Source organism: Carcharodon carcharias, chromosome 6, assembly GCF_017639515.1.
Source record: "Carcharodon carcharias isolate sCarCar2 chromosome 6, sCarCar2.pri, whole genome shotgun sequence".
NCBI lineage: Eukaryota > Metazoa > Chordata > Chondrichthyes > Lamniformes > Lamnidae > Carcharodon > Carcharodon carcharias.
The window spans coordinates 110,977,651-111,000,067 of record NC_054472.1 but is presented as its reverse complement, the minus strand read 5'-3'; the positions used below and the strand labels follow the sequence as shown (position 1 = coordinate 111,000,067).

General features: G+C 39.3%; 1 protein-coding gene across 3 annotated transcripts in view; it reads left to right on the top strand.

Moving 5' to 3' along the window:
* Positions 1–22,417, top strand: part of mapre2 (microtubule-associated protein, RP/EB family, member 2) — a 100,008-nt gene that overhangs the window by 37,385 nt on the left and 40,206 nt on the right. The window contains exon 1 of one of the 3 annotated variants that reach the window (XM_041189427.1): positions 4,997–5,220. The exons of the other annotated variants lie outside the window; for them this stretch is intronic. Coding sequence (XP_041045361.1) covers positions 5,090–5,220 — 131 coding nt within the window. The 5' untranslated portion in view covers positions 4,997–5,089. Of the gene's footprint in view, positions 1–4,996; positions 5,221–22,417 lie in introns of those variants that run through there. 3 annotated transcript variants of the gene reach the window in all.

Sequence of the window (22,417 nt, the reverse complement as noted above, 5' to 3'; positions counted from 1 at the left end):
TGTTAATGCAGAATAGTTAGAGTCTGCTGAGGTAAGGAAAATATCAACTTAATTGGAACATCTCTTACTGTATCTAAATCTTAACATGATGCTCTACAAGAGAGCAAGATAATGTGACATTGCATCACTTCCAGTGATGACAGTGATGATGTATTCTGTGTCTTATTAGCATATCAGTTAGAATTAACCCCTTTATACTCATCGCCAGCTTCCCACACTCCATCAGCAGCCATGCATTTGGTTACGTAGAGCCTCAGCAATAGAGTTCCTGCCTTAAAACCTCTGATTTGCCACTTTGTTTCTCTCTCCTCCTTTCAGATGTTCCTTTTAAAACCTACCTTTTTAATTAGATTTGTGGTCATCTAAACTAATTTCTCCTTTTTTTGGCTGTGTCAATTTCATTGCGTGATTATGCTCCTGTGAAGTGCCTTGGGATGTCTTGCCATGATAAAGGTGCTGTAGAAATGCATGTTGTTGCTGGATATATGTGGTATAAAATTAAATTAACAATTTCAGACAAATGTGCATGCACCAGTCACAAACCAAAAAATGAATGTGACAATTTAGTGATTCATTTCATTGCATTAATGACATGCAGAATAGAAGGATGCACTATACAGTAAGCCTTTGTGTCCAAGAAGTAGAAGGCTTGTTATCAACAATATGTTAGAATCTTGATACTTAAATAACCGTTCTATGTCCCAACAGTACCAATAAAGGCTACAGTGATTAATTTTATTTCTATTTTTTTTCTTGTTTTTGTATCCAGCCTTCTACAAATAGCCAGAGTATTACATTAAGACTCTTTTTTTCTGATCCTGTAATAGGGTAAGTTTGTGATTTTAATTTTCTGTTAGCTAAAGCATCATTAACATGTTCTTAATTGCTGTGGAAATTATGATGAGATCATTGAATGCTGTTTTCTGTATTATGGAATTTACATGGGGGAGAAAAACCTCTCCGTGTTTTCGTACAATTTTTCTCCCCAAAAATCTCTTGGCTGTACTATAACAGTATTGGTATGGTATATGTAGCTCACTGAGCTAGCCTCTAGAATGTTGTTCCATTTTTGATTGTTCGGAGTGTCTGGGGGAAATGTTTCTGATGTAAAACGTAACTGCCATCGTAAGACTCGAAATGAGAATATAATTAGATATTGTGAGTCAAAAGCCAATAATACTAGAGGAAATAATAGATATTTGTAAAAGAATAAATGAATGAACAAGTGAAACCTGAGCTGATGTCTCAACATACGTACTGTAGGGTTCATGAATCAAGCAACTGCCAGAAATTAGAAAAAAAGTGATTTGGTAACAAAGAAAGCCAGGAGCCTCAGCACAATGAAAGATCTTCCACCTTGTAAGGGGAAAACTGCTGTAAGGCCGTACATCTGTTAAGGATCAAGGACAGGCATTGATGAAGGATTTACCAACAGAACATCATATCTGTTGGCGGTTGTTATTGAGGAGTGACTGTGGCTGTTAGGATTAAAAAGAGACAAATTCAGGATTTGACAAGAAAATGATGGGTTTTTTAAATGAATGTCTGCAGCAGAAAGGGTGTTTTAGTCCCTTCTAACTTGAAAGGAATTGTATCCAAGAACATGTTTTAACTGCAAGTCTTGTAAAACTTGAAATTGAGTATCATAGTGTGTAACTGGCTTCTGGAGACACCTATTGGTTTAACAAGTTAGTAGCTAAGTTTCAAAGAGTAGGAAAGAGCCAGATTCATTCCCTGTCTCTGATGAGCTAGCTAACCTCTGTTAGAGCAACACTGCAATTGGCCTTATCACGGGTTGGTAATGGAAAATTTGAGTAGGGTTTGCACTTCTGAATGCTATCCATTGACCCCTGCTGGAAGTGCTATCCATTGACCCCTGCTGGAAGTGCATGTGTGAGAATATCAGTTAAGGATAGGATGTGGCTTGGTTATGATTGCTCTGCTCTGAAGTCAAATAGTCTGCTAACTGTCAAAGATTCACGAATGAGTAATTGAGATTGTAGGGGATTCACATAGTGCTGTATAGAGTTAAGGAGTCCGTGCTGTCAGGAGAGGAAATAATTGTCAAATTGAGGGGGGAAAAGGGTTTTGGCATCATGCCTGTTTTGAGTTTTGAAATGTTGGCTAGCTTGCAACTTCTTATTTAGAAGAAATTATCCTTAAGGTTGTGAATCTTATTTTTTTTTAAACTTATCCTTGAGATGTGAGCATCCCTGGCAAGGCCAGCATCCATTGCCCATCCCTAATTGCCCTTGAAGGTGGCGGTGAGCTACCTTCTTGAACAGCTGCCGTCTGTGTGGTGCAGGATTTTGACGCAGTGACAGTGAAGGAACAGTGACGTATTACAAATTCTGGATGGTGTGTGGCTTGGAAAGAAATCTGAGGATGGTGGTGCTTCCATGCGTCTATCCTTCGAGTTTGGAAGGTGCTGTCGAAGGAGTCCTGGTGAGTTGCTGAAGTGAATCTTGTAGATAATGGCAGCAGTGTACACTGTGTGCCACTGGTGGATTGATTGAATGTCTAAGGTGGTGGACGGGGTGCTGATCAAGTGAGCTGTTTGCCTTGGATGGTGTAAAGTTTATTGACTGTTGATGGAACTGTCCTCATCAAGGCAAGTGGAGAACATTCCATCACTCTCCTGCTTTGTGCCTTGTAGATAGTTGACAGGCTTTGGGGAGTTAGGAGGTGCAAAGACATTTTATTCTGCAAGTATATCCACTGTAGGAAATGAATAATGTGCTGCTGTAAGCTGAAGCATGTATTATTTCACTGTATATGTGAAAGATCAGTATGTTTGGAAACATATCTTGAAGGCATGTTATGCTTCCCTTATACTGTAGAACCTGTCAGAGTGCATTAATTAAGTTATATTCCTGTTATATTGAGAAGGATACTGCAAAATATTTTGTACCCGCTTAAACTGGAGGGGGTGCACTGTTTCATAGCAGCATATTGCAGGTTTAATTCTAGCCTTTTAGGGAGTTGATGCCGAGCAGCGATGGTGAGATCCTCTTGTGGGAATGGATAAACTGGATGTGGATCTCCTGCATATGTAGTATCATATACACCAATGGCTAATGTGTTTCAAACCGGTCGATGTGATGTGTCTAGTGTGTGGGTGAAGAGAGTTGGCATGCTTTCCACTTTTGTGTTCTAGTTTGCTTCTCATTTTTGCCCATGCCGCTGGCTAGCAACAGTGCGAAAAAGAGAGCCAAATGTGTAAGTCTGTCCCTGTCTGTACTGAGCCTTACCATTGTCAAGTCCTCAGCTGTGTCTCCTCGTAGCGACATGGAAACTGGTCTCTTGTGGCCTCAGGCTAAAGCTTCAGAGAAACCCACTGGTGGTTTGGCCCCCAGACATGCAGTATGCAGGCCCACTGGCATGTGGACACACCCTGGCAATCCCAGCTATGGGCAAATAGCTCCATTGCCTTGTGGATACCTCGGAGACTTGAAGGCTAAGGAAGTAAAGCCTGACAAAAAATCTGGTGTGGAACCCAAAGGCAGAGTGATGTCTAAATGTGTCACCTATTTGGCAACTCCTGCAACGAAGCTGAAAAGGTGACACATAACGGAGTTGACCACCATGGTGCAAACCATATCTTATGAGACGAAGAGCTACCACCAATGGCTGGCCAAAGTGGCTTAAGTAGACGTACTCATTTATGAAAGAAACACAACTTCAGGCACATCAATGTTTAAAAAATGAGTGAATTCCCAAATTAAGAATGTACTGACAACACCTCACAATTAGCAGAAGCAGAAGTTGGATTTATACTGTTACTGACAGTTAAATATTAACATTTATTCTAATATAGGAGACAGAACTAGTTGGAACATAGAAATTTCTCTGAAGTATAGGTTGAGGAGCTGAGAGAAACAAAACTGAGGTGCTATGGTGGTACCACTGGTAACAGGGGAGAGGGGTGTAATTATATTCTTGCATTTTACATAGTGGGTTTCCATTATAAACGTAGGTGTAGAAATTTTCATGGGTAAAAGTTGATACAAGTGTGATGACAGAGATGCTCTCGATAGGAAGTGTGCACAGACTTTTAATATAACAAATGTATACATCGAATTTGAGTTTTTGAACATAGAAAGTTTATGAATAGGCAAAATCACTGTAGCAGAGGAGTCTATGCCTTCTTGATCAACTCCACCTGCTTGTCTATTCATTATATCCCTCAATCAATCAGCTTTTTACTTCCTTTCAGAAATGCGTGTAGTCATCTCACTCGTGGTGCAATTGTTACACCATTTTACCCTGATAACTTCAATCCAAGTGTGTACATTTTTTAAGGTTGTCACTTTTACAACTTACTGCTTGAGATTTGTAAAGGAAATCATAAAATCAAACATGAAAATGTTTATGCAATTATCAGTTTAACCTGTTCTGACAAATCTGTGTATGTTTGCCTTGCAATGTGATGATTCTCATATTTTGACTGAAGTATTTAATGGCAATTGTTCCTGATAAAAATAAATGTTTCTTGTCATTCTTTACTTCATTTGTCCTCATGTATATATGTGGCACAGTTGATTTATGGTGAAAAGCTCATAAGAATGGTTGGCATTTTTATTTATTTGGAGTGGAATTAAGTAAAACAATGCAAAGTAGCGAGATATGAAAAACTGTGAATATAAAATTATACTAATAAGCCATTATTAAATTTGAAGACAACAATAACGAAGCTTTAAATGGAACAGAAGAACGGAATGCTTCTTTATCCTCCTCTCAGAAGAAGCTTTTATGATGTAGTCTGAATGAAAAAGTGGTTTTAAGGGAGGAAAGTCTCGGCAATGGGGGATTAGACAACAGATGGAAGTGTGCCTGCATTTGCCTCTTGTTTCACTTTTGATATATTGACGTGGCTCTGCTAAATTCCGGTGTGGGTTATTGAGACCTAGTGAGTTAGCTGGTTACTATGGTAAAATCCTGTCACATGACAAGGCTGCTGCCCAACGTCTCCAGGTTTTTTTTTTCCCCAGTACGTTTGACGTCAGTACTGAGGTCAAGTAGAGCCCTGTTGTGAAGAAACGGGCTCAGAGCCTACTCCACAGCACGCAGTGAGAAATTGTAGCCTGGGATGGTTCCAATGCCTGGCCCCACACCACAAGCACTTTCCCCAAATGGTGAGAATAATAACGACATCGTGCAGGACAATGGCACCATTATTCCTTTTCGGAAGCACACAGTGAGAGGGGAGCGTTCTTACAGGTAATCAGTACTATGTTTAGATATGGCTGGAGACTGCAGCAGAATGAGGAAATGCAATGGATTACATAATAAAACGGCATACACCGAGATGTGTTTAATAGTTTTCTGTTTGTATATTTTGTTTTTTAAATGAGATGTGACTTATTATTGTACAGAATATTGAAACATTAATAGCACTAAGTGCCTTTTTTATATATATGTATATATATATATATATGAATGCCCTTGTGCTTTTTCTCCTCTCTTCTTCCTTCCTCCCCCGCCCTCCCGGATTCTGCTGGTTGCCTTCTGTGCCGTTATTTCGAATCAGATAAAGTAATTATTTCTGTAAGGGGGGAATATGCCAATTCTGTTACAAAAGGAGAGACCAAGTAGATTTGCCTAAATTAAAATATAGTTAGTAAACAAATTAACAGAACACTCCCCAATAAATTTTAAAAATGGATTCCTTAGGATTGAGCTGCAGTTGGTATTATTAAGCAAACCAGATTGATGGAGCTTGTAAAATTCTGGGATCTGATTGGTGGAATGCCTGACTGTCGAGGTCACCATGTCATGCATTCAGTGAGATTTCCTCTTGTAGCTGGTTTGTACAAAGAAGCTGGACCTCTGTAACCGTTGAGGTAATCTGGGGAAATGAGCAGTAGATGTGAAATACATTCCAGATTTACCTTGGGACAGATATTGAACCTATTCTTTTTTTAAAAAAAAGACAGCTGTGAAACAGGGCTAACAGAACTGGTGTGATGGTTTTTATCAATTTAGATATTCCTATGGGTGGAGAGATCTTTTTAATTTTGCTTTAAAAATATAATTCTGGTAGATATAATCTGTCAGAAAAAGCATCTATTGCTAAAGTATGCTATTGATATCTGTATTCTTCAGGAATTTGTATACAAATAATGCATATTATGCAATGCATTTTGTTAAAATCTGTTGCTTGGTCATCATTGTTGTCTAGCTTTAATCATAAATACAAATTACCTGCCAGACGTTTGGCCTTTTCCTAGCTATGCACTAGGCCTGAGCCTTCATTGTTTGCATGGACTGCCGGCTTGATCTTTTGACTTGATTTTTCTTCATTACTGCCTTAAATGCATCAAATATTTTTAATCTTTGGATAATGTGCTACTTTGAAATGTACTACTAGCTTAAAAATGTTCACTGCCTCTAATTGCAGCAGTCAATGCCTCTGTGAAATTGTTTTGCTTAGCTATGTTTCTGAAATGGTAGAGGGTCTTTGAATTAGAATTCCGTTGTGCAAAAATCATTTTTTCTAAATAACTAACAAACATTTCTTTTTCTGAACATTCTCAATGCATTACCTACCCCCATATTTTTTCCATATGGGTTGTGTTGAATTTAGCACTGATTTATAAATATGTAACTGTTCTTGAAATTATGACAGAATATTTTCACTGAAGAATGCTCTTTCTAAAGTTGCATCAATTTTTTTTTGCTGCTTTTTGCAAACTTTACATTTCTGGTTAATTGCATAGTACTTTCTGTAGCCACAGATCATTTTCAAGGAGTCCACCCTAAACCATGTCTGGTTCTATTTGAATATAATGGAAATATCTGAAAGTTGTAGTTTTAAGTTCATTGCATGTATTTTTAGTTATGAATTTCCCTAAATATTTATGTACTACCTGTTTGAAAAGATAGTTTTTATAATGCATGCTGAATATGCATAATATTTTGATTTGTGCTTCTAGAAACAAATGATAACCCAAAATTATCCCTGGTTATTGTATATGACACTATAGAAAACAAATCCTTGGACGATTAATACTTCCAAAGCTTAAACCTATTGTGCTTTTAATTCAAAGGGATCAAATATCTAGATAAATGTTAAGGAATGGTATTTTTCAAGGAACATCAGTGTTCCAAAAATAGTAATTGGTGCATACACAATTTAAGGTTGTGTTTGATGACACACTGAATAGCATAAAATATTCATAGAATGAAACTTCCTTAATGTTGCTATATGCTGAGTGTATACTTTTTTTTAACTAATTTTATCACCCCTTCTGAAGGCGTTGAATTTTGCTGGGATTTGGTTTTGAAAAGACAGTCCAGTACCTGATTAGAGTGATCTTCCTTTATGTGCATGTGTGGACAGTAAGTGTTGAATCACAATCCAGATGATGGGGGAATCACAGCTCTTCCAAATACTATTTTTGCTTGATATCCACAAATAAAAAGTTTACGGCAAGATTACCAATTATAAATTCGGAACTGGAGCCTTGGCTAATTTTCCTTTAACAGTTTCTGAGGCCAATTACAACCCAATGGAGATCATCTTAACTTTGTACAGACTTTATGGGGCATTCTGCTTATGTGGCTCTGCTATGCTGTGCCTTTATTAGTTATTCTATTGGGAGACCTTTGTTCATTACTTTATAGCCCAGAGAATGCTTATTTCTTTGATATCTTATTAACATGCTTTATTTAATCAGAGGCTTGATGGAAGCATCTTGTGTTTTTTTTTAAAGGGATCCTTTTGTACAAATTTTCTGCAGGCAAGTATTTATCTTAAAGTGAAGGCTTGTGGTAAAACATTTGAGTGCTTGTCTTCAAGCAACTGGTTTATCCTGTTCAGAATTAGAAATTATACTGTCATAGTACATCAATAATATCCATCCCCTACTATTAAAGTTTCCCCTCACATTAAGGTTTGGATCTTAGCTGGGAAGTAGAATTGAACTACTTCATCTGAAGGAAGATTCAAAATTTTAAATTTTGAGCAGAAGTTAATTTAAGCTCCTGATGAATTATGAGTGAGGATCTTTAGGCTTATAGTTACAGGCTTCATTCTCTTGATTGTGGTAAATATTTATAAATCTTATAACAACAAAGGTAGTGTGTTAAGAACTGTTCGGTGCAAATAAGACATTGCTCTTTTAATGTGACCTGATTTACATTTTATTCTCTAGTTCCCATGACTGGTCTCTTGATTTTTGTCAGATACAGCATGTGCAGTACAATCAAAAAAGTTGGCCCATTTGGGAAAAGCAAGCTATCAGTTCCTGTCAGCTCAAGACTCCTGAGTGGATCTGTTTGCACAATCTAACTTCGATTAGTAGTGGATGTATCAGCAACAAAAACTAATATTACTGGTTCTTCAACTATGTTAAATTGAACACCCATATCAAAGGCATAATGGCAGTACATTTGAGTTAAATTGAGCCTACACAGAAATGGGTAATTCAACTGGAATAGACTGGCATCTATTGTCCACATAAGCCTCTTACCATTCCTCTTCATGTCATCTCTTCGCTTTCTCAAACACCAGTCTGTTCAGAATTTTCTAATACGTATCTTTCCTCAGTTCTGGTATCATCATCCTTGTAAATATTTTTCATACCTTCCCCAATACCTTTAAACCATTTTAACAGTGTAGTCACCAGAATTGTGCTGAGTGCTTCAACTATGGTCTAACCAAGGTTTTATGCAAATTTAGCACAATTTCCTTTTTTAAAATTCCATTCCTCTAGAAATGAGTGCCAGTATTTAGTTTGCTTTTCTTTTGATGGTCTTATTAACCTGTCACTATTTGGTGATTTGTGAACGTGTACACAGAGATCCCTTTGTGCCTCCACCTCATTTAGATACTAATAATCTAAGCAGGTTGTGGCCTCCTCTTTTTACCAAAATGCACTACCACACTTGTCTGTGTTAAAATTAATTTGCCAATTACATATCCATTTTGCAATTTATTAGTGTCCTCTTGTATTATGTTACATTGTGGTGTATTCACTGCACCTGCAATCACAATTTGCTGTTCTCTGCAATTTTTGAGATGGTGCCTTCAATTCCTGAGTCCAAATTTTTGATGTTAACTGTGAAGAGCAGTGGTCCCAAAACTGATCCCTGTGGAACGTCCACTTCCCACCTTTTGTCAGGTTTGAGTAGCCATGCTTGACCCCATTCTATGTTTCAATGTTTTCCTAGTTTTTCTGTTTTCTGTTTTGTAGCCAGCATGCTTTCGATTCTGCTCCCTGCCCTCTGGCACTGTGTTCTGACTTTAGGCTGGGATTTTCCGGCCCCGCTGTGGCTGGGCTCGCCACGGGGAATGCAGCGGCACAGCCAAAAGTTGATTGATTTTCAGTGGGACCAGATAATCCCGGCAGTGGGTGGGGCCAGAAAATCCTGCCCTTTAGTCGTGAGGTATTTCATTATATGGTATCCTATCAAGGCCTTTTGAATGGCCATATTGCATCTACAGCATTACCCAGTCCATTCTTTCTATCACTTACACAAATTCAATAAGGCTTGACAGACATTACCCTCCTATTTTGAAAACCTGTCAACTCTATCCCACTTCTGGTCACTAAATGTTTTTCTGTTCCTTCTTTGAGTAAAGATTCCATAACATTTCCTATCAACAACATTGAGTTAAGTAGTCTATAACAATCTAAATCCAACTGGATTTATTCTGTCTTCCTTTTTAAATTTAGAAGTCACATTGATTATCCACACCAGTCCTCTTACTCTCTCTTTTTCTAATGAATTTTAATGTATCAGCTCGTGTTTAATTAGTTTATCAATTATCTCTCTCTTTCCCCACTGCACCCCCTTTTTTGTGTATATCTTTATATCCTTTTGGTTGTATTGTAATGTCAAGCAACCTTTTAATCTCCCTGGTAATTGCTGAGACAAAGTCGATATTCAATATTTCTGCCATTTCGTTATCATTACCTGAGAGTTTATCTTGTGCATTCCTTAGTAACCCTATTCTAATTTGATTTTTTTTTATTATTAGGTGCGCTGGTCATATACGATTTCTTTTAGGTTACTTGAATGATAGGTTCATGGTTCCTCTTTGCTTTCCCTTTTTCAACTTTTTAATCTCTTTTTCACTTTTTATCACCTTTTATTGTCTGTGTAATTAGAGTATGCTATATTCTTCAACCTAAATTTTTACCTATGTCTTTATTCATACATGGGGCAGAATTTTCAGGTCAGCGTGCGGGCATGTGTCCAAGCACCCAATTTGCTCAAGTGTAAAATAGCGTATGATGACGTTGGGTGAGCATCCCAACGTCATCACGTGCTTGCGCGATATTTCGGTCAGCGGACGTGCTTCCTACGTTACAAAGGTGACTGCACCAAAAATATCTAATTGACTATTGGCTGTGAAATGCTTTGGGATGCCCTACGGTGGTGAAATATGCCTTATATCTGTCTTGCCCTTAACAGGGCAACATACAATCAAAAAAATTGTCATTTATTGTATAGCTTGTCTCTTGTCATGTACAGGCAAGTGGTTTAAGTTTGCTGGTAGTGGTGTGCACACTCTAAGAACAAGAACGTCTACTTTCATTTATATAGCACCCTTAACACAATGAAATATATCAAAGTGTTTCTCAGAAACAAAATTGGAGATGTTTGGAGAAATGTAAGGGAAGTTGCACATATTCCCCAGTTAGGGAAAGTGACCAGAGAGAGAAGTTTTGAAGGAGGATTGAATGAAGCTGAGGGAAGTAGTTAGTGTGAGGCCAATACATTTTAAGCTTATGCAATTGAATGTAAAGCAGAGAGACGGGGAATGCAAAGAAGGCCAGGTTTGGAAGAGCAGGCTACCAAGTAAAGATGGGTGAGGTTGTGAGCCCTGGAGATTAGATGAAAGTAACTTGTCATCCTTCCTTCAGGTTCATCTGGACGTGGGGCACTTCAGAGGTTCTGCATGAATGGAATGTTGATCATGAGGTTGGATTGCAGCCCTTTATTGGATTTTGGGAGATGTATATTAACCTCCTCAGGTGGTTGTAGATTCTGGGAAGAGGCTGTGGATACTTAAGTTTCGAGATCTCTCAGCTGAGTTTAAACATTTGTGCTGGCAGATATTGTAGCTATTTCATCTATGTTTGTTGTGTAAGTGCTACAAATTAAAGGTAATTAAATTATTAGTCTAGGTATTGCAAGAACACACAGTTTCTGGTGAGCAAGTCCAGAATCTGTAGGTTTCTAACCTCCCATTTTGTTACTGATAACTGAATGTGGAATCGCGACTATGATCATCTTCTGTCAATGTATACCTTCCTGACAGCCTCTCCAGCAACCCTTGTGGAGCACTTGTACTCAGTCTGTGACCTTTGTGGTGCTTATGTATTTTGCTGCACACAGCATTTGTGAGAACATAGCTCCTTACTTCGATGTAGAAAATAAATTTTAAGGTTTAACTTGTGCAGTGTAGCAGTTCCTGTCTGTCATGTAAAAACAAAACCCTCAGCCCAACTCTATGATGCAGTTAGTTTGCCACTTTTATTATTGTATAATTCTCGTGCTTTTACCCATGTATAAAACAGATGCTGCTGGTCATGCATTGAAACAGCTACAGTATCAACAAAGGCTAAATGTACTATTTTGTTCTCCATTTAAGTTGCTGGGTATTCTCTGTGCTTTACAACTAGCGTGGACACACTGGTCTTTAAATTTGACTGCGTAGTTCCTGTTTTCCAGATGCTAACTGGCCTACTAAGCCCTCAGTATAGCAGACAGGAAGTGCAGCATGTTTCAGTTCAGAATTGTCACCAGTCATGGTAGGGAAATTAGTTTGCATTGGCAGGAGTGCATATTGACAACAATTGAAGCAGTGAATATCTTATGTAAATTTATGGTCCTGTACTCCTTACACAACCCCTTGCAGAATTTTGATCCACTTGCTTCACTGCAAATGTGACACTAACCAGCAGAGGCCCCCCCCCGGCCATAGTACACTGGGGGCTGAGAATTGTATAGACCCCTCGGGCTGTATGACTCAGTGAATGTATGTAGTGAGTACTAAATGTGTCATAATTGTATTGAAGCACCTCAGAGTGCAACATGATGCATGTCGATAATTCCAATACCATTGCACTGTCTGACTGTCTGTCTGTAATGACCATATTGAAATAATATTCATTAATGGTATTGAAGCACCTTGTGATCCATATGTAAAAGTTGAATATGATTGCACTTTTTGTGATGGCCATTTAGAAATGTTTTGTAATGTTCTTTCAGATATTTTATGAATAAAGTATATTTTTCCAATAAAAACCATCCCAAGATAACAAAACCCCTGGCCCTAGGCTCAATTGCTGCTCCTCCTTAGGAGCATAGATTTATGGCACTTGAGGAGAGCATTCAGCCCATCATGTCCATGCCAGACCGAAGAAGAACTATCTAGCCTAATCCTATTTTCCAGCTCTTGGTCTGTAACCCTCGAGATTACGGCACCTCAAATGCATATTCATTTGCTTTTTTAAATGTGATGATGGTTTCTGCTCGTACCACCTTATCACCTCCCCAGACCCCCACCCTTCCCCTTTAGCCTTCAACCAACGGCCACTTCTAATTGACAATCATAACTGCTGCTTAACTGTGTCTGCTTCTCATAGCTAGGTGATCGTTTCCCTATGTAATATATTCCCCTTGCTCTGGCTGTGAAGTGTCTTCAATGTTTGCAAAGTATATTCTACAAATTCCCATGGGCTGTCTGCTTCACATCAGCAGTAAAGTGGTCAGCAGTTGGTCATCAGGATTCAATGTGGCAAGGTATTTAAAAATAATTATTTATATTTAGAAACAGAGATCTGATCCATTGCAAATAGCAACAGAGTGTGTCTTAGAGAGAAAATAAAAGTTTGTTTAGGGCTGAGACAGCAAAAGGCCGTACCACTCAAGTAGAGAATAAGGATGCACAAGAGGTCAGTCAAGAATGAACTGAGAGCTGGAACATAGTCCTGGGTAAGGTAGGGTGGAGCAAGGAAGAAAGAATTTGTAAATGAAGATGAGCAGTTAGTAGCGATCAGCAAGAATGGGGGTGATGGGAAAATGAGACTTGGTGTGGCTTAAGGTCGCAGACTGCAATCTTTAGAAATCCTTGGAGTTGATGTAGGTCAGGGAAATTGAATGCAGTGGTGAACTGAAATCTGGAAGATGAAGACACTCGTGGTAGTGATAACAGGATGGATTTGCTGCTTTGTGGGAATAAGCAGATTTGATGACTGATCAGAAATGCACTTTGAAGCTCAATTCCAGGTCAGACAGGCCATTGAGGATAGGCATTTTAAGTTATGCATGAGCAAGCAGTCAGGGAAGGAGATGGAGGTGGGATAAGGATTCAACATCTTTTTGTCAGCCAAGCAAGATTGTTTCGATTTTTTCCAAAGTCAATATGGCAAGAGTTCCAGCTTGTTTGAGATGATGTCAAACAGTTTCTCAAATAGCACATTGGTGGCTGTGGACTCGTAGGTAATGATATATGCATGTGGAAGCAAAGAAGATATATGTGGCGGGGAAGGGGTGCATTGCCAAGGTGAAATGCAGATTTTCCATTTTGGCTGCCCATGCTGAATGCACAATAAATATTATACTTGAGGACCATAGAATTTAGAATAATTAATTATACAACTCCACAAAATGTGAATCATTGATTTTACGTTTTAGGTGGAAATAGTGCTTTCTACATTGTTTCTGTTGAACTATTGCAAATCTCACTCCAGAGGCTTGAGGATAATGTCGAAGCTGATACTTGAGTGCAGTGGCAAGGGGATGCTGCATTGTTATAGGTGCTGACCTTTGGATGAGACATTAAATCAATGTTTGGCCCCTTAAACAATTTCATTGGACTATTCGAATAAGAGTAGGGGAGCTCTGAAACAAAAACAGAAAATGCTGGAAAAACTCAGCAGGTCTGACAGCATCTGTGGAGAGAGAAACAAAGCTAACGTTTCGAGTCCACATGACCCTTCTTCAGAGCTCGCCTGGTGTCTTGGCCAACATTTGTTCCTCAACCAACACCTTCACAGCACCTTAGGATGTCCTGAGGTTGTGAAAGGCATTACATAAAGGCAGATTTTCTTTCTCAGTAGTTACAACTTTTAAAAAAAAAAATTGTACAATGGAAGTGTAATGAAATGTTTTTCATTTATTGAGGGAACAAAGGAATGTTTAGGATTTGGATTAGACAAGTTTGGTGCAAGTGACCAAACTCTGCCCTGGAAATAGCAAATCCTTTGTACTTTTCTATCAAATTTTTCTTGAGGTACTTATTTATATTTCTTGAATTTACTGATGCAATTAGCCCCAACTGCTTCCTTTGGCTGATCATTACATGAATTTAATTTGTGCTTTTACGCTCCCCTCTTGTAGGTTTGAGATCATGCAAAACGGTCATCCAGTCTGCCTTTGACCTCCCCAATGTAGAAGAAACCACATCGTGAGCAACGAATATAGTATACCAAATTGCACCTCCCTTTTACCGTCCAAGGCCCCAAACATACTTTCCAAGTGAAACAACAATTTACTTGTGCTTGCAATTTAGTGTATTGTATTCACTGTTCATGATGTGGTCAAATATACAAATTTGGAGCAGTAGTAGGCAGTTCAGCCCCTCGAGCCTATTTTGCAATTGGTAAGATAATGGCTGATCTGATTCTGGCTTCTGATTTCCTGTCTCCCTATATCCTTAGATTCTTGAGTGACAAAGGGGGTTAATCTAACTCAGCTTCAAAAATATTTAATGACGCTAGCTCAATTGCTCTCTGAGGAAGAGAATTTCACAAACCAATGACCCACAGGAAAAAAATTCTACTCATCTCCAGCCTAAATGGGAGAGACCTTTATTTTTAAACCACCTCCCTTAGTTTTTGACTCTCCCATAAGGGAAAACATTCTTTCAGCATCCAACTTGCCAAGTCCCCTCAGGACCTTTTATGTTTCAATTCGATCACCTCTCATTCTTCTAAACTCCAATGGATACAGGCCCAAGCTTTCCAAACTTTCCTCAGAAGACAATCCCTTCATTCTGGGAATCAGTTAAGTGAATCTTTTCTGCACTGCTTCTAACATAATTATATCTTAGAGGCCAAAACTGTACACACCACTTCAGATGTGGTCTCATCAACAACTATACAACTGTAGCAAAATTTCCCTGCTTTTATTTTCCATTCATCTTGCAATAGATAGCAACATTCCATTTGCCTTCCTAATTACTCGCTGTAACCTACGTACTAAATTTTTTTGATCCATCTAACAGGACATCCAGATCCCTCTGTGCCACAGAGTTCTGTAATCTCTCTCCATTTAAATACTATGATGCTTTGCTATTCTTCCTGCCAATGTGGACATGTCCACATTTTCCCATGTTATACTCCATCTGCCAAATTTTTGCCCACTCACTTAAGAAGTCTGCAAAAGGATGTAGATTGATTATGTGCTCTTCACAACTTATTTTCCTACCTATCTTTTGTGCCATCAATAAAGTTAGTTACCATACATTTGTCCCTTCTTCCAACTCATTTGATATAGGTTGTAAACAGTTGAGGCCCCAACATTGATCCCTGTGCATTCTTCTGGTTATATCTTGCCAACCTGAAAATGATCCATTTTATCCTTACTCCCTGTTTCCTGTTAGCTAATCAATCCCTAATGTCTACCCCCTGCCCCCCCCCCACCGTCCTTTCCACCATGAGCTCTTGTTTTGTGTAGTAATATGTGATTTGGGTGACCAGCTCTTAGGCTGGGGGTGTGGTGGGGGCAACAGAATTAAGGGACACTTTGTGTGTAGGAGTGAGTACAAACGGGCAGGGGTCCCTGTCAAACCTGAGTGTGAACCTGTGAAGGGGTGGTACTGGCGGGCCTATTGTGCTGGGGGAGGGGTGCATGCTATCTCCGCATGCGTGAAATTTAAATGCCAGAAATGCATTAAAAGCCATGTCCTGGCACGCTACAACCCAGGACACGGGGTAGTCGTCTTGACTATGGGATGAACTCGTAAAACGTGGGATGGTTGGTCACCCTGCCTTTGATGTGGCACCTTGTCAAATGTATTTTGGAAGCCCAAATGCACCACATCTGTAGGTTCCCCTACTCTAATTGGGGAGACCAAACGCAAACCGAGTGACCACTTTGCAGAATACCTACACAAGCATGACCCCGAACTTCGGTTGCTTGTCTTTTTAATCCTCCACCTTGCTGCCATGCTGTCTTCTCTATCTATGGCCTGCTACAGTGTTCCAGTAAGGCTCGACGCAAGCTTAAGGAACAGCACCTTATCTTCCAACTCGGCACTCTACAGCCTTCTGGACTCATTATCGAGCTCAAAAACTTAGAACAACATGAAAACAGTTTATGGCCAATGTGTTTTTTTGTGTCTCCCCTTTATTTTGTTTTGCTGAGTTGATCTTGCCTGGTTTCTTTCTTTAATTCCTTCATGTTGCATTCTGATGGATGCTATGCAGCTATCCGTGCTCCGTTTGGATGCAATCTTTGTTCATTTACCATAGTCTTAACCACTTGTGAAACCTTTTTGTTATTTAATCTCCCCTGCCCTCCACCCTATCACAGACCTCCTTTGTTCTTCCTCTCCCTTTCACTGGCTTAAAAATCCTTATATTTCTGTCTTTCCTCAGGTCTGATGAAAGGTCATTGACTTGAAACATTAACTCTGTTTCTCTCCACAGATGCTGTCTGATCTGCTGAGCATTTTCAGCATTTTTTTTATTTTAGATTTCCAGCATCCACAGTATTTTGCTTTTGTGTCAAAATTTTGTTTTGGAAAGAGACAATCAGCATAAATTGATAAGAAATAGGGCAAAAAATTGAATTATTCAGTAGTTCACATTAACCAGCTTCAGGTGAGAAGGGGTGAACTGACTCCTCTTGATTCAAACTGCTTGGTTGGTCACAAAGAAGGTTTAAGTTTCATTTTCAGGAGGATATGTCTTTACAAATCAGAATATGTTTAACTGTTCAAGCTGTGAGCAATAAGGAGCCAATCAAGGAAGATTTTCTTGAGTCAAAGAACAAATTTATTAACCGCTAAACCCTAATAAAAATGCGATGTCAAGCAAACGGCCCACTCCCCAGCACTACTACCACCACCCGGCCCTGTTGGGACCAGCTCTGGGGGAGATGGGACCAGCACAGATCAGACTGGTTGCTCCAGAGCTGGGACCAATTTCCTTGCAGGACATTTGGGGAGGATTTAAGCTAGCTTGGCAGGGGTGTGGGAATTGGTAGGTAATATTGAAGAGGAATACTAAGGTGCATAGAATACTAGGAGAGATTAATAGCACTAGTGTAAGAAATACTAAGGTATTAGGTGGGTTCAGAGTAAGGGAAAAAGTAATTACATCTAAATTAGCGTCACCTTGCATGTTTGTGAGTGCACGGAGTGTGACAAATAAGATTGAGTTACAGGTACAGATTTCCATGTGGAAATATGATGTTATGGCTATGACAGAAATCTGGCTCAAAGAAAGGCAGGACAAGGTATTATTACCTCTGGATACATGGTGTCCAGGAATTGGGCGGGGGAGGAGTGGCCATATTGATTAAGGAGAACATTGCAGTGCTGGGAAGTGATATCCCAGAGGGGTCAAGGACAGAATCTATTTGGCTAGAGCTAAGGAACAAAAATGGTGCAATTATATTGCTTGGTGTAGCCTATTGGCCATAAACTAGTGGGAAACATGTAGAGGAATACATTTTCAAGGAAATTAGAGAGGTACAAGAATTATAGAGTAGTTATAACGGGAGTCTTTAATTATCCAAATATAGGCTGGGATAATAGTAGTGTAAAGGGCAGAAAGGGGCTAGGGTTCCTAATGCCTGTTCAGGCCAATTTCCTGGAGCAATATGTTCTCAGGCCAATGAGAAAGGGACTGTTTAGAACTGGTTCTTTGGAATGAGGTGGTCCAAGTGGATCCAAGTGTCAGTAGGGGGAACATTTAGGGGACATTTAGGGCACTATTATAAGGTTTAAGTTGGCTATGGAAAAGGACAAGGGACAATCCAGGAAAGATGTGAAGGCATTAGAGTGCAGAAAAGATTCGTGAAAATGGATCCAGGGATGAGGAAACTTTAGTTACTTGGCTAGATTGGAGAACTTGGGACTGTTTTCTTTGGAGAAGAGAAGGTTAAGAAGAGATTTCTTAGAGGCTTAAAAAATCATGAGGGGTCTGTGCAGAGTAGGTAGGGAGAAACTGTTCCCATTGGTGGAAGGATTGAGAACAAGAAGGCACCAATTTAAAGTAATTGGCAAAAAAAGTAATGGAGACATGAGCAACTTTTTCAAGCCCATGGTTGGGATCTGGAATGCTCTGCCTGAGTGTGTGGTACAGGCAGGTTCAATCGAGGCATTTAAGAGGGAATTGGATTATTACCTCAAAAGGAAGAATATGCAGGACCACAGGGAGAAGTGGGAATAGCAGTATTTGGTAAATTGCTCCTTCGGAGAACCAGCATAGACGTGATGGGCTGGAAGGCCTCCTTCTGTGATTCTGTTTCTTTATAGCTGTAACCAGCAATTCATGAAGGAAGTTTATTAACTATTGTGCTGTTTGGTTAATCTTTAACAAAAATTTATATGATTGAGGTGTCAAAGGTTGCAAGAGACAACAGCTTATGAAAAGTTTACTTTTGGAATAGCCCAAAAATCTAGGTATCCTCTATCTCTTGTATTCTGCTTGATTCTAGCATAACAACCAGTGATGGAATAATGGAGAGGGAGAGAAACGTTGTGCTCTAACAGTGATGTGGATTTTTAAAATGGTTAGTGGGTTTGTGCAACATGTAGAATGTTGATTTGTGCCTGTCTGCATCATACTGAATTCCTGACACAGTCACACCAGATTGTGTTTTTGTATATCCTATTCGTCTATTTTTTGGAGTTGTGTTGCCTGCTGCATCAAACAACTTGTCGCTCATGCTGCAGATACTGGAAGCAGCGAAGGGAAGAGGATGTCAGAATTTAGATCAGTTTTTTATTCCCTTTGAAAAATAGGGTTTTTATCTTAATTATAGAGAAGGCTCTTTTTAGTCAAAATTCTCCCCTGCACCCTTCATTAGATTGACATTTAAAACACTTCTAGCATGTTTCACCCAGTTGTTGAATTATAAGATACCAGACTTGGTGGCTGCACCCAAAGGGGAATATTTAATTCTAATAAAAACGGCTCATTTTCATCAGGATTTTTTGGAGTAGATGCTAGCATTTGACTTTTTTGAAAAGAAAGTGCTTCAATAGCGATAACTGTAAGGGAGCAGAAAACATTTTTGCAAGTTTAGTTTTTTTAGAATCATAATTTATGGCATAGTGTTATGAAAGTATAATAATTTTCATAATATTTTTCTGGTTTATTGTGAAGTAGATTTATTGGGGTAAGTATACTTGGGTCGTCTGTGTGATTTAATTACATTTGTAGTCAAGTAGACCGCAAGTTTAAATCATCAAAAGAAGCTAGGTGCTTGACATGAGAATGAGTAAACATGGATGCTGGCTTAGCATGTAAGGTGTGAAGGGAATTTGCATTTTTAGATAAATGAAGGGATATTTGGATTTCAAAGGGATCTTGGTCGGTTTACGACTAGTCAGATAAACAAGGCGAAGGAATATGTTTATTTTTCCCAAAGGTTACTGGCAATATTGGCAGCATTAAAGTTTTTATGTTATGAGGAAGATACAGTTTCAAAGACATATGGAACAATAGAGTTTACACATTAAAAAGAGAGAAACATAGGTAAAGGAGAATGAAAGGCTGTGTGTCAGAAGGCCATGTAAGATCTAACAGGGATGTATGAAATAGCCTTGATGAAATCTTCAGATTTGTGCTTAAGTTTGCTGCCTAATGAAACTGAAGCTGGAGAAAAGCCATTTGGAATTCCACTGCCCAGAGTATTGTGTTAACTTGCTCAGTTTATTTTAAATCTAAAGTCTATTTCGGACAGTTGCCTTAAAGGGGGTGTAACTGGGGGTCTGGTTGATTAGGAATTTTACGAGTTGTTATAGTAGTAATTGTAGTCTTATGTATGTGCTTGATATCTTTATATTGTCAATAAATATTTTACTTTAACTCTTTAAAACCTCTAAAGGTCTTGGTGGACTTATTACTTCTGAATTCGATGCATGCACCTCATAATAAATACAAATTGCAAAACTATTGAGATCGTGCAGCCAACTTTCCCTCATGGATTTAGTCTGCCTGGTGCAAATCTGCCACGTCATAGAAAGAGGCCATTTGGCCCATCGTGTCTGTACCAGCCGAAGAATGAGCCACCCAGCCTAATCCTACTTTCTAGCATTTGGTCCATAGCCTTGTGGGTTACGGCACTTTGGCAAATCCAGATGCCTTTTTAAATGAGTTGAGGGTTTCTGCCTCTACTACCCTTTCAGGCAGAGAGTCCCAGACCCCAACAACCCTCAGTGGAAAAAACTTTTCCTCATCTCCTCTCTACTCTTTCTACCGATAATTTTAAATCTATGCCCCCTAGTCACTGACCTCTTTGCTAAAGTAAATAGGCTCTTCCCACCCTTCCAGGCCCCTCTCAATTTTGTACTGCTTTGATTTATTTTGATTTTGATATAAGATTTAGTTTTCAGGTGCTGACTTTTCAAGAAACATTTGGTGAAATTTTTAAAAAAAATTTCAGCAATGCAGTTGAAATGAAATCTGATAATTGGAGCAATATCTAGGGGCATGATAATTGAACCAAAATCACAGAAAATGGAACCTGGGGCCAAAATTGACATAAACAAAAATGACATAAAAACCTTTTTTGCACAGCAAATGATTAAATTCTGGAATGCACTGCCTGAGAGTTTGGTGAGGCAGGTTTAATTGAGGCATTCAGAAGGAAATTAGACTGTTACCTGAAAAGGAAAAATGTGCAGAGCTACAGGACAAAGGCAGATGGCAGATGGGGAATGACACTAGATGAATTGCTCATTGGGAGAGCTCGTGAAGACACAATGGGCCAAATGGCGGCCTCTTATGCTATACCAATTCTCTGAATGGAATGGGAACTCTAAAGCAATATCGTTAATGCACTTGTCTGCATTTCAGTTTTGTATTGCAGTATTTTCTAATGTTGAGAGCTGAAATTCACCACTTTTTGTTTCCAACCCTTCTACTGTGATTTGTGGAAAAAAAAATCATTCAGTTTTAATCTGTTATTTTTCAGTATAAATGAATTGCCAGAAAGCTAACAGCCATATAAATACTGTGGCTACAAGAGCAGGTCAGAGGCTAGGAATCTTAGATGAGTAACTCACCTCCTGACTCCCCAAAGTCTGTCCACCATCTACAAGGTACAAGACAGGAATGTGATGCAACACTCTCCACTTACCTGGGTGAGCGCAGCTCCAACAACACTCAAGAAGTTTGACAGTGTAGCTGCCACTAATGATTGTAATGAGTCAGGGTTGGCTGTGACTCTGAGTGGAGAGGAACCTTTGGGAAAACCGACATGGGAAAAGCCAATGTAAATGGTGTCCTCTTGCTGACAACACTGTCACTCAGCATAGCTTTGTTAGAACAAACGCCCTCTTCTGCCAGAAGGACAAATACAAAACCACATGGAGGCATCCTAGGTCAGAGCACTGGCACCTACTCGATTTTGTCATTGTTGAGTCAGAGATGTAAGTGATGTCCAAATCACTCAATCCATGTGGGGTCTGATGCCTGCTAGACAGATCAACTTGTTCAATCAGTGATGAACATCCACCTAGCACCAAGACATCACAAGAACCAGAAGTCCAACAGGAAGATGATCAATGACTCAGCCCTAAAACAGCCCAACTGAAGAGAGGAATTCAAAGTGTAACTCTCAACCAATCTGGAAAATCTTCACACATCTAATTCTGTTTCGGAACAGTGGGATCAAATAAAGTTAGCTGTACTAGACTGCTGTGTCCAGACCATTGGGTTCAAGCATCATCGTCATCAGGACTGGTTAGATGAAAACGATGCACAAATATATGATGTCCTGGAACAAAAATGAACAGCCTTCGTTGCCTAGCAGAACCAGCCAAGGTTGCAAGTCAAGAAGGTAGCATTCCAGCGGTTTAATGCTGAAACCCAAAGGCAAATTCGGAGATATGGACAAGTGCTGGCCATCATGACATGCAAAGTTTTTTTTTAAGCCACCAGGGCCATTTATAGACCCAGGTCAAATGGAAAAAGTCCCCTTCGCTCATGGAATGGTGCCTGTCTTCTTGAGGATGACACTGCCACTTGTCAACACGGGGGCAAAATAACCAACATTTCCAGCAACTCCAATAGTGGCAGCTGATCTCCAGGCTATCCTCCAGTAGCCTGTGGTAGAATCCATGGGTGAACTACTATTGAGAGCTGCAACAAGCAATAAATTCAATTAAAAACAGCAAAGCTTGTGGCTGTGATGGTATTCCAGCTATAGTCTTCAAAAG